Below are 13,147 nucleotides of genomic sequence, written 5' to 3'. Positions count from 1 at the left end.
TCGATTGGCCATTCCAATCATTCCTACTACCATTTTTCTACCATTGTTTTGCTAGGTTTCATCTATTGTTTCTTGCTACTCATTTCGTCCCCGAATCGTAAATGCACATGACTTTTAGAAAAACTTTTTGTATCTTGAGGGATAGATACCTTCACTTTGCAAGGGGATAAAAATTATCCTCAAGATCAGTAACATCTGTCACGCCTCAAAACATTACAATCTAGTATTACAATTGCTTTAAATCTAATTTTATGGCTTCTGGAGCAGCCAATGAAGCCCGGCCCGACGTGCAAATCATGGATTAAGTGGCTTACTTAGGTAGTTAATCTATTTTATTTTGTTTAAAATTATCTAAAAAATAAAAAAAATCAAACTTATAATTTCTTAGTTTGACATTAATGTGGGTCACCCTTGAGCCACTTGAGAACCAATTTTATATGAATATTGTGCAAAATGCCGATCAAAGTGACTAATTATGTCTAGATGCTGCAACTTGTAAATGGCTGCTAATTATAACAAATTGCATTACATAAACAAAATAGGAAGCTACATAATGTGACCTTTGAACGCATTACAAATTGCACATTTAGGTCTAAGGACATTACCATGACAAGAGAGCCAAAACACAAAGGGGAAGACTACAATTCTGAGATCACCTTTTGATTTGGAAAGAATACTTCATATCAAAATCAACATAAATTTGTGGGGAAAAAATAAATATTATTGGGTGGGTAAAACTAGTATTTTTAAAATCAAAAATTGAATTTTTTTGACATTTTTACTTATGAAACAAATTTCTTTATGGCAGTAGGGTACCTTGGCTCCTATCTCCTATGCCTGATCTGATGTTATGAATGCTGGGTTCAATCCTCCTTTAGATTCATTGCATTCCTTCCTTCTTAACTGGAACTCTGCTTGGAGGAGTACCGAAGTTTCTTCTGGCAGATCAAGATTTTCTCCTTCTCAACCCCATATTCCGTGTCTTCCTTTCGGCATCCCCATCGCATCCCCTTGGCCATGGTAGCAACTGCGTCCACAAAATAGCTCGACTCCCTGATTACAGCGTACCCGTTGAGTCGCAGGATCCTGTCCATCTCCAAGAGTACATACTTCATTTCACATCTGCATGAGAATTAGCCGAATGTCAGAGCCTGACATTTTTCGGTTTCCACAGCAAGAATGGTCATTTTTGTCTTGTGGGATGCGTGTTCTGTACTCGTAAAATTGAATTAAGAGCACGACAGTGACACCTAACTAGTAATTCTGGTCACTAAGGGCTATCATTTCCAAAGTTATTTGAGTGTCTTGATATACCAGACAGTTAGATAACTAAGCCACATTAGACACCGGCAGGTATTATTGAAACACTAGTTACCTGTGGCTTTCAGCAGTAAAAAGCCCGTCAAGGTGAAGGAGATCATATGTCCTGGGATATGTAGAGAAAGCCTCACACCTAAAACAGCAAGCAACGCTAGGGATTAGAAAGAGATGCCATCTAGTATGTTACGAACAATAATGCAAATGAGAGGCCGCCTGATATATGCCAGCCAACTGGTAACAAAAACAGGACGATGAATCAATTCAGTGATTTCAGAATTACCAGTCATGGTAGGTTCCAATAAGGCCCCTGTCATAGACAACAGCAAGCGTGTTGGCCGCATAGGTGGAGACCACATTCATCACCCAAAGGGGATCGTTGATCACAGCTGCAGCAAAACCTCCATAAACGGTATTCATGTCCATTACATTTCTGATCTTGTCGGTACCAATTGCAGGGAGCAACTTCTTGTAGTGCTTCACTCTTACCTTCCACTTACTGTCGTCATGCTTGAAGGCACCAGAACCGCCGCCCTGAATATCACCAATACGTTCAGGTGCTACATGCAAACGTTCTGGCCACTTAGGGATGGATTTCAGTGCCAGCTTCTTATGCTTCGGGTCTGGAACAACAACACAAGGCCGGAGTGGAGTGTACCATGCAGAATCTGGTTCAGTGCCATCGTCGCACTTAGGTGGGTAGGCATCCGCAACTGCAAGCCTGGTATAGCAGCTATTGTCTTTAGATTTCTGCCACACAGCAATGTCATCCTTCTTCTTGTACAAAGTAAAGCACATTGATGTTAGCAAATCCTGCAACTTCTCATAATCCGATTTCTGCTCCTCCACAGTTGTGTTCCAGCCTCTCCAGCGATTCTCATAGTTCACGGGTGGACCAGACAGAACCCAGAAGCCTCCAGGACGGAGTATGCGGTTTATTTCTAGAAGGTAGATCCCACCTGAAAAATAACGTCCTTTGGTTATAAATACTTGCTGCAAATGGAAGATAAAAAAGAACTCCAGCTACTACAACAAACATATGAAATTATGATTTAGCAATGTAAGGAACATAAATTGAATAGGATGTTCTTTTAGACTTCTAGTCTTGCATCGTTAGTTAATAGGAGAAACTTCGAAAAGGTCAATAAGAAGAACGCATCTAATGACTGTGGTGCTCTACCAAAAATGAAAAACTGTCATTATGGGTTGAGAGAGATTAATTACCAAATTCTGTCCATGGGATCAGACATCTTGAGCAATGAGCCATGTCAAAAGAGCTAGAGGGAAAAGGAAGTCGCTGAGTTGAAATGATGCCCAGAATCGCTGGAATGCCACGTTCCAGAGCGAATTGCACTTGAGCCTCGTGATTATCCCTCGGGGCCAGGGAAACTGTAAGAATTCCACGATCCAGTAAATCACCTCCCCAGCTCGCAACCTATACATTAAGCAATCATAAAGATTTTAGTGGCAAAAGTATTCAACACATAGTAAAAATATGCACTACTAACATTGCTAATCTTTATGGTGGCATAGTTTTTTTTTTTATTCAAGAAGACCTATAATCACATTGTTCTATATCCAGTACTAATTTGAAAGACACCATTTTCAAGCAGATGGTATGAAGCAGATACCCATGAATGGGATCAATTCAACGTGTAGGTTAGCACACAAGCTATATAACATACAACAATGTCACTGTTCCCATGTGATCAACCAGTGCAGAAAGGGAAGAAGGAAGTCGATGGTGATAAGGAACTCACACCACAACCGGTATCAATGGCAGTTCGAATGGTCCCGTCTCGCATTTGTGGAATCAGTTCTTGCATCAAATCAACATAAGCACTAACACCATTGGGGAACATAGTACCCCCACCAGGGAAGCGGAATTTTTCCCCCTCTTTTCTCAGCCAATTCTGATTTGACTTCTGCTTGTTGATCCAATCGTAAGGCACATTTCTAGAGCCAGATACAAATGATTAGTTCAGTAAGGTTCATGTACGGGCAAACCAATCCAAGCAGCAACTCTGTCGTATTAAAATCTCGAGCATTCTACATTACCTGTACCAACACTCGTCCCTGCTCTTGGGCCATGTAATAGGTACCTTATACCCATTCGGAGGAGGAACCAGGCATTCTTTCCTCTCAAAAATCGGAGGACAGTGGCGCTCTAAGAAAGAAAGCCGGTGGACACTGTACTTCTTCCACCTCTGTAAAAAAATTAAGTCATCTACATAAATATTTCTAAGCCATAGTTAAATCAAGTACACAAGCCTTGATGCTGTGAAATCATTCATAAGATGTTACCTTCGGATCTGTGCACGGAGTGTAGTCTTGATAGTCAACACTGCATTCAGGGAAGGAAACAGGCTTGATTTCAAGATGGGTAGAGCCGACTTTGGTTTTCTTTGGAGATTCAACAGCTTTGGTGACTACTTCTGTAACATAAGCGCTTCTCTCGGAACAGAAGATGCCACCCAGATAGAATGAAAACCCACATAATACAACAAACATTATTGTCATGGGGACTGCCCTGGAACTTTTGTCGGGTTGCGAAAATGGTTTTCCATCTTTCTGCTTCATGGCCCCGGATCTTAACTTCTCGACTACCTGCACATATGTAAGACTCGTTGTAGGGGTAAATCTTCACGAGGAGAATAGGAATCAGAAAATTAGTGAGATTTTCAATGGGTACACATAATTTCTCCATTGGACTGTTTGATTACCCAAATCTCAAACAAAAGATAATAAAGATCTTGGAAACTTCAAACTCAACCCTTCATACCATATTAAGCAAACCAAAAGGGAAAGCAGTTGAACTGATTTAACAAGTTTTAGAAATCAGATCATTGATTACAGAGTCATTGAAATAGAGATTAATGATTCTCAAGCAGTCAGACAAGAGATTCAGTTGATGTGTGTGTTTGCGTGCATCGTTAATCACTTCATTACACAAAATCCATTAATTTACAAGATGAAAGAACAAAAATTAACAAACACAGATGAGCACCACACGGAAGAAAAGAAAAGACAAGAACACGGTTTGTAGGACAGACCAGCTCACGGGAAAGGAAAAGAGAAAGGGGAGGTTAATAAAAGCCAGAAGCAATGGTCACGGTCGGACAAAAACAGGGGATTAATGCAGATCTATGGGTTAATAAACACTACCAAAAATATCGAAAAAAACCTACAAAACAAGTACTAGATTTGCTAGTCACTGCCATGTTATTACACTTTCCATGTCAGTTATGACTAAATATTTCAACTGAAATCGGTCCCAACCCTGAAAATTGAGCATTCATGATAAAGTTGAGGGCCCTCTAACCACTAGCTCAAAAAAGTTGCAAGAAAAAAGAATGAATGAATCTACCAAACATGCAAAAAGGCAGACGACATGAAAAAATACACAAATTATGCACATAATTTCATTATTCTTTACACCAAGGATAAGTTGATGGTGTTCAGTTATCAATATTGACCAATCTGCGATTTTTCTTCTCTATCAAAAGAACAGACTGGTCCAAGAAATGGACATAATTCATCTGGAGTTTGATGACAAATTTGACTCAATTAACCAAAGGAACTTTTCTACACGTTCATGGAAAAACAGGGACGGTGGCGAAGAAAAAATGCACATTCCATGTGGAAATGATAATTTCGAATCCTTTTCTTGACCACCCATTTGAGAATTGCCAAAAGGGTTCTATCTGGAACTGGAATCAGCTTAAAATCTGAACCCAATGTCTGAGGCCCGATCTGCTTCCCAAGACAATAAAAAACTAGCTGGAAGATCTGCTGGTTTAGCAGTGGAAAGCAGAAAAAATAGGAGATGGAGGGAGGATTTAAAGATCTAAAGGAGATCTTACAAAGAAAGACAGAGAGTGTTACCTTTCGTTCTGGGAAGATTTGTACCTCAGGCTGTGTTATATCTCAGACAACTGCCCAATCTCTTGTACCAACAAAAGCTGCAATGTTTCAGAAACAAATGGGTCTTTGATAAATCCCTCTTAAATTGTAGAGAGAGAGAGAGCGAGAAGAAGAAGACTTAAGGAGGGTGGGCAAGGTCCCAGAAGCCTCAACCTCACACACACACATAAAACTCGGAAAGCTATAAACTTTAAATAAAACTCTGGCCGGCTAGCTGTCTTCTTTCCTTCTTTTTTTTTTTTTTTTTCTTTTTTACTGCTTCATCAGAAGCTTCTTCCTCCTCTCTCTCTCTCTCTCTCTCTCTCCACATATACATAAATTCATAAATTTATACACACATATACAGAATACACTTGTGTAAGAGTCAAGGTGAATTGAAAAGTTTGCACAGAAAGTGATGAGGCTGGAGCTAAGCTGGTGTTTGGCAACCGGGAAAATAAAACTGTTACAGCATGTTTTTGATTTTGACAAGGCTGTCATCAAATCTCAATTTCTGTGTATATGCATGTAACTAGCCAACAATATATATATAGCGATGTTAATTATTATTTTAAATATATATTTTATTTAAAAATAAAAAAATAATATTATAAGTCAGATAATGATATTATCAGTATGTATTATATTTTTATTAAAAAATATGTTAAATAAAGGAGATAATAATATATAATTTTTTTAATTTTATTTAACAAAAAAAAGTCACATGATCGATGATTTTTAAAAATAAAATATATTTATTAAATTTCACAATTTTAGATTGAGAGATGAGTATGGATGGCAAGTACCAATGACGGTGGCATTGATGAGGTTAGTAACTGTTGCCAAGTCTATTCTGTTTATTTAATTTGGGAACTCACTGTACATCACACGCTTTTGACTTTCAGCTTGCTTCCGCACACTGCAGTAGATCCAACCATGAATATAGTAAAGGGAATTCAATATATACTTTACTGTTTTAGTAGCCCTACTAAAACTCTAAATTAACACCCCATGGTGGCCCTTGTAGTAAGAATAAGGGATGAAAATGTATTGAGATATAAGTTGAACTGTCGAATAAATAATATATCAGTATTAATTTGATGAATTACGAATTTGATCATTGTCTTATGTAAGAATCGAACAGTCAATCTGCGATTTATCTCTTCTACCATAACTGAAGACACGAGTACCAAGAGCTGTGCAAGAACACTCATCCCAGAAAGTGAATATACATGAGATTTTAGGTTTGAAATCTCTTTCAAATATTATATGAAAATTTTATCATAATTTATTTATGGGCGTGGGTTGGAGTAAAGCCCACTTCTTTTGGAGATTAGTCGGTCAAAGTTTAAAATACCCTAAATTAATTAAAAATAAAAAAACACTAATTACTATATATGGCTAAGTTTATAATATAATTTTTTATGGGTAATTGTTATGGTATCATAGGGGTAGACAATGATATTTATATTTTTAATTACTAGATGGGCAAAAGCAAATATGAATTGAGACCAGCCCTCCCATCACACCGACACTAAGCCTAAGGTGCCCTCCATTTTATTCTTTGCTTGCCCCATTGTCACTTTCAACTCCCCTGTTCCTCTTCTTTTATATTCAAACAAAAACAAAGGAAAGGGCCTTTGGATCTTGACTTTGAAAACCCAAACTTATTTTATGACTTGTGACAATTAAATATTAATATTAATCGTATTTTAGTTCAACATTATTTATTTTGACTTAATATATATATAATTAGGTGAATTTACATATTAATAATGAAAATAAATTATTCAAAATATCTTTCTAAGATATACTTATAAGCCACGCCTCATTCTAAAATTATGAAATTCACCCACTAAATGGCTCCTTATTGACAACAAGGGACCACCATCATAGAGAAGACGAATTCAGATCCATTTTCCAACTCAAAAGCAATAATTTAGTATATTTAATGACTAAACCACATGATGACCCAAAGCTAACACTTGAAGGTGAAGTATGTTATTTATTTACCAAAAGTAAGTTTAAATAATGTGATGAAGCAATTGTGTATTTTACCAATACCTTTTAAATTAGCGATTGTGTAGGACCTAATCATGGTTTAAATATATATATATATATTACAATTAATTAAATTATTATCATTAAATGTTATTTTATTGAACTTTATCATGACTTGTTGTGATAATAAGGATAGAAGTAAATAAATAAATTGGGTTTTTCAAACATCTTAATATCTTATTCTTGTCCATTTCTACTTTTTGACGGCAATAGCAAAAGAACAATATAAATAATTTTTGTTATACAAAGTGTAAAATAAAAATACACATCCTGTTTGTGTTTTTGCTCAAACAAAACCAAGAAATTTTATCACATTAATTTATAATTAAAAAATCCACAGCTTTTCCTCTATCCTATGTACTAATCGTCAGTCACCTCTCTTGTCTCGTTGCTAGTTACTTCTTGTCGAGTCACACCACCCATCCAATTTTGTTACTAGTCACTAATTTTACAACACCTTTTCCATTCTTGATATATACTTGTCACCAATCACCTTTTCTGTCTTGTCACTAGTTGTTTCTTGTCCTATCACACTACTCATTTATCCTCGTTGTCAACTAATATCTCTGCCACACCTTCTCTTCCATCCTCTGAACTTGACATCGGCCACCTCTCCTACCTCGTCGCCGACTACTTCTTGTCCAGCCACACTACCCACTCAGTCTCATTGCAAGCCACCATCTCCGCCAATCTCTTATCCTCTGCAAACCCTATTTGTCCTAACCCATTTTCTTCTCCATCATTTACCTTTCAATCGTCGTTGACCACTGGAAGGAAAAAGTTATGACGAAGATGATGATCGACAACGGAAGTTTGCATGTGTGTAAGGGATAATTTGGACATTTCAGCGTGCATGCGTTACAGAGTCTAACTCAATTCTAGTGAGATGTGCAATTGACTCGTAAATAAATAATTTATAATTTAAATAATCAAAAATTTAAATAATTATATAAAAATTATAAAGACAAGAATATGAATATGACTAAATAAAACTAACCCTACGCAAAAATTAAAACCATCCCCAAATAAGACAAATGTTGCCATTACTAATGCCCAAATGGGGAAAAACAAAGATCACATGGCATGGCTTTGGTGGCCCCAACGGAAATGACTCAAAGCAATAAAATTGGAAGGTTATAGCGGAAAGTGGGACCGTCGGTGCCAAATTCGCATGCTCGTGGGATAGTGAAGTACGAGGGCTTTATATTTCTCGAGATGTTATTTCGAAACTCATTTTTAATATTTATAAGAATATTTATATATTAATATAAATATTAAAATATTAATATATAAATATCATAACAATATAATAGATGAGAAAATAGTTAGCATTTTTGTTATATTTATAATATGATATGATAATTGATAAGATAAGAAATTGGATTGCATTTAGTTTATTAATTATGGGAAAACGTCCATATTATAAGGTGTCACAAACATTTATCAAAGACAAGCCCCTAATAATTCCATGTGGCATGTGATTTTGCATGTGACTATGCTTTCCTATCTATATTCTTGCTTCTTCTTTTTTTTTGGTTTTCTACATCACATTTTCTTTTTTTTTTTCTAGAGTTTTAGTCTAATATTAACTATTAAGTAGTAATATTATTAAGTTTTTGTTCTTTTTGACCCAAGGGGTTGGCAAAGTTGGCTATTTCGACGACAAAGTGTCACGATTCGAAAAGGGTAGTTGGTACTTGCAAGCAGTCCAACGCTCAAGTCAATAAGAGTTTAAAGTAATAGAGTATGGGTTAGGCTTGAAAAGAATATATCTTGATTTACAATCAGACTTATTTATATAAAAGTGAAAGTGTCTTGTGTGTTGTTGACCGTCATAGGAAGACAAGAAGTCGAGATATACGGTATTGATAGGAGCCATCTCTAAGGATCTCAAATTTGATGGAGGTTAGGAGATGATCGAGAATTAGCGTGTAAGTTGTTCGGAGTCGATATGATCTGTTATTAGTGTAAGAATCTCAGCTTAGATGGAAAGATTATTCGAATTTCTTGGGCAGAGATCTAGTCCAGGGCTGCCCAGGCTAGGCTGTGGACCTAGTATGGTCTAGTTTCAAATCTTCAACTCAAGTTTTATGAGTATAAGTCCCTTCTTCACCAAGTTTTGGATGATATGATTATTGATAGAGTAACCCAATACTTTGAAAAATACAAAAATATCCCTCCTTATGACAAAATCCTAGCCCAAAACCCATATTTAACTAGAAGACCTATAAAGCTTGGGTGACAAATTTGGCTAAGAGAGTCAAACTTGGACCCAAGCCTAAGCCCCCTCTCCAGCAAGATCGACCCCCAGGTTTGAATTCAATCATTCACGTGGTATGTTTGTATTCATCTATAGACTGGCATCAGACCGTTCACATGCTACAATTGTGACCCTTAACTAATTTCCTAATGTATCCATTAAGAGTACAAATTTTGAGTGAAGTATTTCATTAATTACATATTAATTATGAATCAAATATCTCATTAATCACATATTAATAATTATATCTATTAAGATATTTTAAAATTATCATCCTTACACGGTCTCTCACCGCTTATGCCTTCGAATTAGACAGATGAAATAAATTACAGACTAACAATTAACCCTTGTCTAAGCCAAGTATCGAAGTCTTAATCTACTGATAGTAATCTCAACGTATCATTTATCCACCACCTTGAAAACTATCTATCAAGATATCTTAATAAATATAACCATTGTCATAGATGTCAAGGTTTTTAGCTATTTTAGTCTATTCCATAAAAAAAGTGAAATTAGAGCCCAATCAAGGGCAAAACTGTCAATTGATTTTAATAATTATGATTGTTAAAATCCATATAAAAATATATTAGATATTTTCTTATAAAACTGTCAATCTTGATATGAAATAATTCTAAATATTTGATTAACTTTAACAAAGTTATCATATCAAGGGTATTTTAGACAATAACAACAAATAAAACTTAAAATTCTATATTCATTCAAAACATAAATTTGTATAATTCAACTGAATTTCCAATTTATAACTAAATTTCAAATTTTAAGCTCATTTATTTCGAACAAACAATTTGGAATGGCAATAGGAAAGGTCTGATAGGAGAGCCTTTTTTTTTTTTTTTTTTCTAATTCTGTTCTCTTTATCTTTTTTCTTATTCTTGTTACTTGTAGTATCGAAATATTTTGTTTAATTTCTTATTCTTAGTACAGAAGAATGAATAACTTAAAAGAAAATTATCAATAATAAGAAACCACGAAATGTAATGTTAATGCAAAACACTTGGTAGAAATATAGATAAACAAGGTTTTATGTTATACCTAGAGGGTGTTTTATAGCTTATAAGTTGGTAGGGAAGAATAAATGTAACGATCCATTAGAGGGTTTAGATTTTATTTAGAAATTATTAAAATTCTTAATCAGTTTTGTTTGGAGGATTTTTGCTAATTAATTATTAATGTGGTAATTTAGAGATTTTAATTGAGAAAATAGTATTTAAATATCAATTAAATAGCATTTAATTATATTTCCTTATTAAAGGCAAGGGCATGAAAGTAATTTAGAGATTTAAATAATAATTAGAATTTAATTATTATTAAGAGTTGTGTTCTTGAGGGAAACCAAACGTGCGTGAGAATTGAAAGTCTCATAGTCTCAATAGGAGAAGGTTTTGCGAGTCTTCAAGTTATAATGGGAATGAGATGGGCTTAAGACTATCTATATATATATAGATAATTGACCATAGCTGGAGTTTACACGCCGCAAGAACAGAGAGCAAGAGCCAACAGTGGGTCCAAGTCTTTACTTAGGAAGATTTCTAGTTGCAGTCGTCGATTCGATCCGATCAGAGTTAGCATAAGGCAAGTATCCTATCTGTAATTCCTTTCATTACAGATTCATGTTAATTCGTTCTCAGTTTATTCCAGCGCTTCATTGAGTTCTCAGATTTATATCAGTTCCAGTGTGTGTATATATATATATATATATATTCGTAGAACAGTGAGTGCATGAAGAAGATATGTGTGATTCTTTATAGTGAATCTTTTAAATATGATCTTCAAATCATATTAATAATGATCTCAGAATACCAAGACTCTTTGTTTTGGGTTCTCAGTTTAATCAAATGGTATGCTCATGTATATGTATATATATTCATGCGATATATCATTATCCAGTGAGATTTGATAAGCCATGCACAATTCTTTTTAGCGTTTTCTTTCAGAAACGATTGTTTTATCCATCTTGATATTATTCTATATCAGTTGGGATTGTTCTCCCAAGATTTCTTTTGGAATGGTGTAGTAAGATAAGTTCTTGATTCAAGATATTGTCTCTATTATCGTGAGTTTTAATTTTGATGAGATTTCAGTCATTCGAATGAGTCTTGTGTCATTCGAATGAGTTTTGAGGCATCCGAATGAGTTTTAAGTGTTATCGTAAGTTTTTCCCTTATAATGTATCAGTCATTCGAATGAGTCCTTTATCATTCGAATGAGTCATGTGTTATTGTATCATTCATATGTATTTTTGAAGTTTTGATATTGTCATTCGAATGAGTTTTCTTGTCATTCAAATGAGTCCTTAAAGATTTGAATAAGTTGTTGTTTTGTATAGTCTAGCATTCCAATGAGTCTCTCTGTCATTCAAATAAGAGTACTGTTGTATTCGAATGAGTCGCTTTTTGCAAGTTCAAAAGTTAAAAAATTGTCAAATTCATTCAAATGAATTTATGAGTCATTCGAATGAGTCCTTAATCAAATTCGAATAGCCTTTGTTATATATCATCTATCATTCGAATGAGCCTCTGTCATTCGAATGAGTTTCTGCCATTCGAATGAGCTTGCTGTAGTCCCTTTTTTTTCATTTGAATGGGCTACTGCTTCATTTGAATTGCTCCTTATGCTTCCTCAATCATCCGAATCTTATCATATGGCATCCGAATGGCTTAAGATGAATTCTCGATGCAAGTCTTAAATTTAATATAAATATTCAATTATTCAAATATTGAATTTTTATGCCAAGATATAATAAAATCCAATATGCCCTACCTATACTCAGAAATTTCAGAATCTTTGTATCTCAATATTGCTGGTAAAAATCATATACCATGTTTAGCAGTTCATTATGACATAGTCAACATTATTTTGTGAGATTATTGTGCATACACATTTGTATAAGTATTGAGCATGATTTTATATGGAGCACTACATATCGTGTGCTAGCACTTATATGAGCATTGCATTATGCTCGTCAGGCGGCTTGTCTGCGAGAATCCCACTAGTATCAGTTTAGTTATATCTCAGTTATGAGATGCTCGCCTGATGTCGACTAGGGGGCTATAGGCATATTGCCCATAATATGTGTTTACAGTTTTTATGTTTGCAGGATTCAGATTAGACAGGTATGTATTATAGTTATGTGAGCCTATGTGCCAAAGTTGTATACCTGCATTTAGTTTACAATTTATGTGCATTACATCTTGTAAATGCAATCCAATAATTATTATATCTCTCAATACAAGTTCAATAAGTATTTTATCAGTATCGATATTCTTCGATTCAGCTCTAGTTATTCTTTTCAGTTTATTACTTGCTGAGCGTTGTAGCTCACATTGTACTCTTCACCATTCCAGGTCCTAGCAGGGGAGTACCAGATGTGAGGCCTAGCAGCAGTGTCCAGTAGTGTGTGTACGTGGAGCCGCTCAAGATAAAAGATGTCTGGGAGTTGTTAGATTTATAGTGTTTGTCAGTTTGGGTTTATTTTTATTTCCAGTTTAGGGATTCTCCCTTAGATGCAGTTATGGTCTTTGGTCTTGATGACTCGGAGTTTTATTCCAGTTGATTGAGATATTCATTATTGATATCAGTTTTTAG

At 35.0% G+C, this 13,147-nt stretch overlaps 1 protein-coding gene across 1 annotated transcript; it reads right to left on the bottom strand.

The window, feature by feature from the left end:
- Positions 1 to 500: 500 nt before the first annotated feature.
- LOC127787258 (probable methyltransferase PMT20) lies at positions 501 to 5,420 on the bottom strand. Its single transcript, XM_052315221.1, has 8 exons — positions 5,203 to 5,420; positions 3,622 to 3,924; positions 3,376 to 3,524; positions 3,078 to 3,273; positions 2,542 to 2,752; positions 1,601 to 2,276; positions 1,376 to 1,453; positions 501 to 1,122 (listed from the first exon to the last, which is right to left on the bottom strand). The coding sequence occupies exons 2-8, from the start codon at positions 3,895 to 3,897 to the stop codon at positions 900 to 902; spliced, it is 1,809 nt and encodes a 602-aa protein (XP_052171181.1). The 5' UTR covers positions 3,898 to 3,924; positions 5,203 to 5,420; the 3' UTR covers positions 501 to 899.
- Between the last annotated feature and the right edge of the window lie 7,727 nt (positions 5,421 to 13,147).

The sequence above is a fragment of the Diospyros lotus genome, chromosome 12 (assembly GCF_014633365.1).
Source record: "Diospyros lotus cultivar Yz01 chromosome 12, ASM1463336v1, whole genome shotgun sequence".
Classification (NCBI taxonomy): Eukaryota; Viridiplantae; Streptophyta; class Magnoliopsida; order Ericales; family Ebenaceae; genus Diospyros; species Diospyros lotus.
The sequence above is the reverse complement of the archived record's forward strand: the minus strand, read 5'-3'. Positions and strand labels throughout refer to the sequence as shown.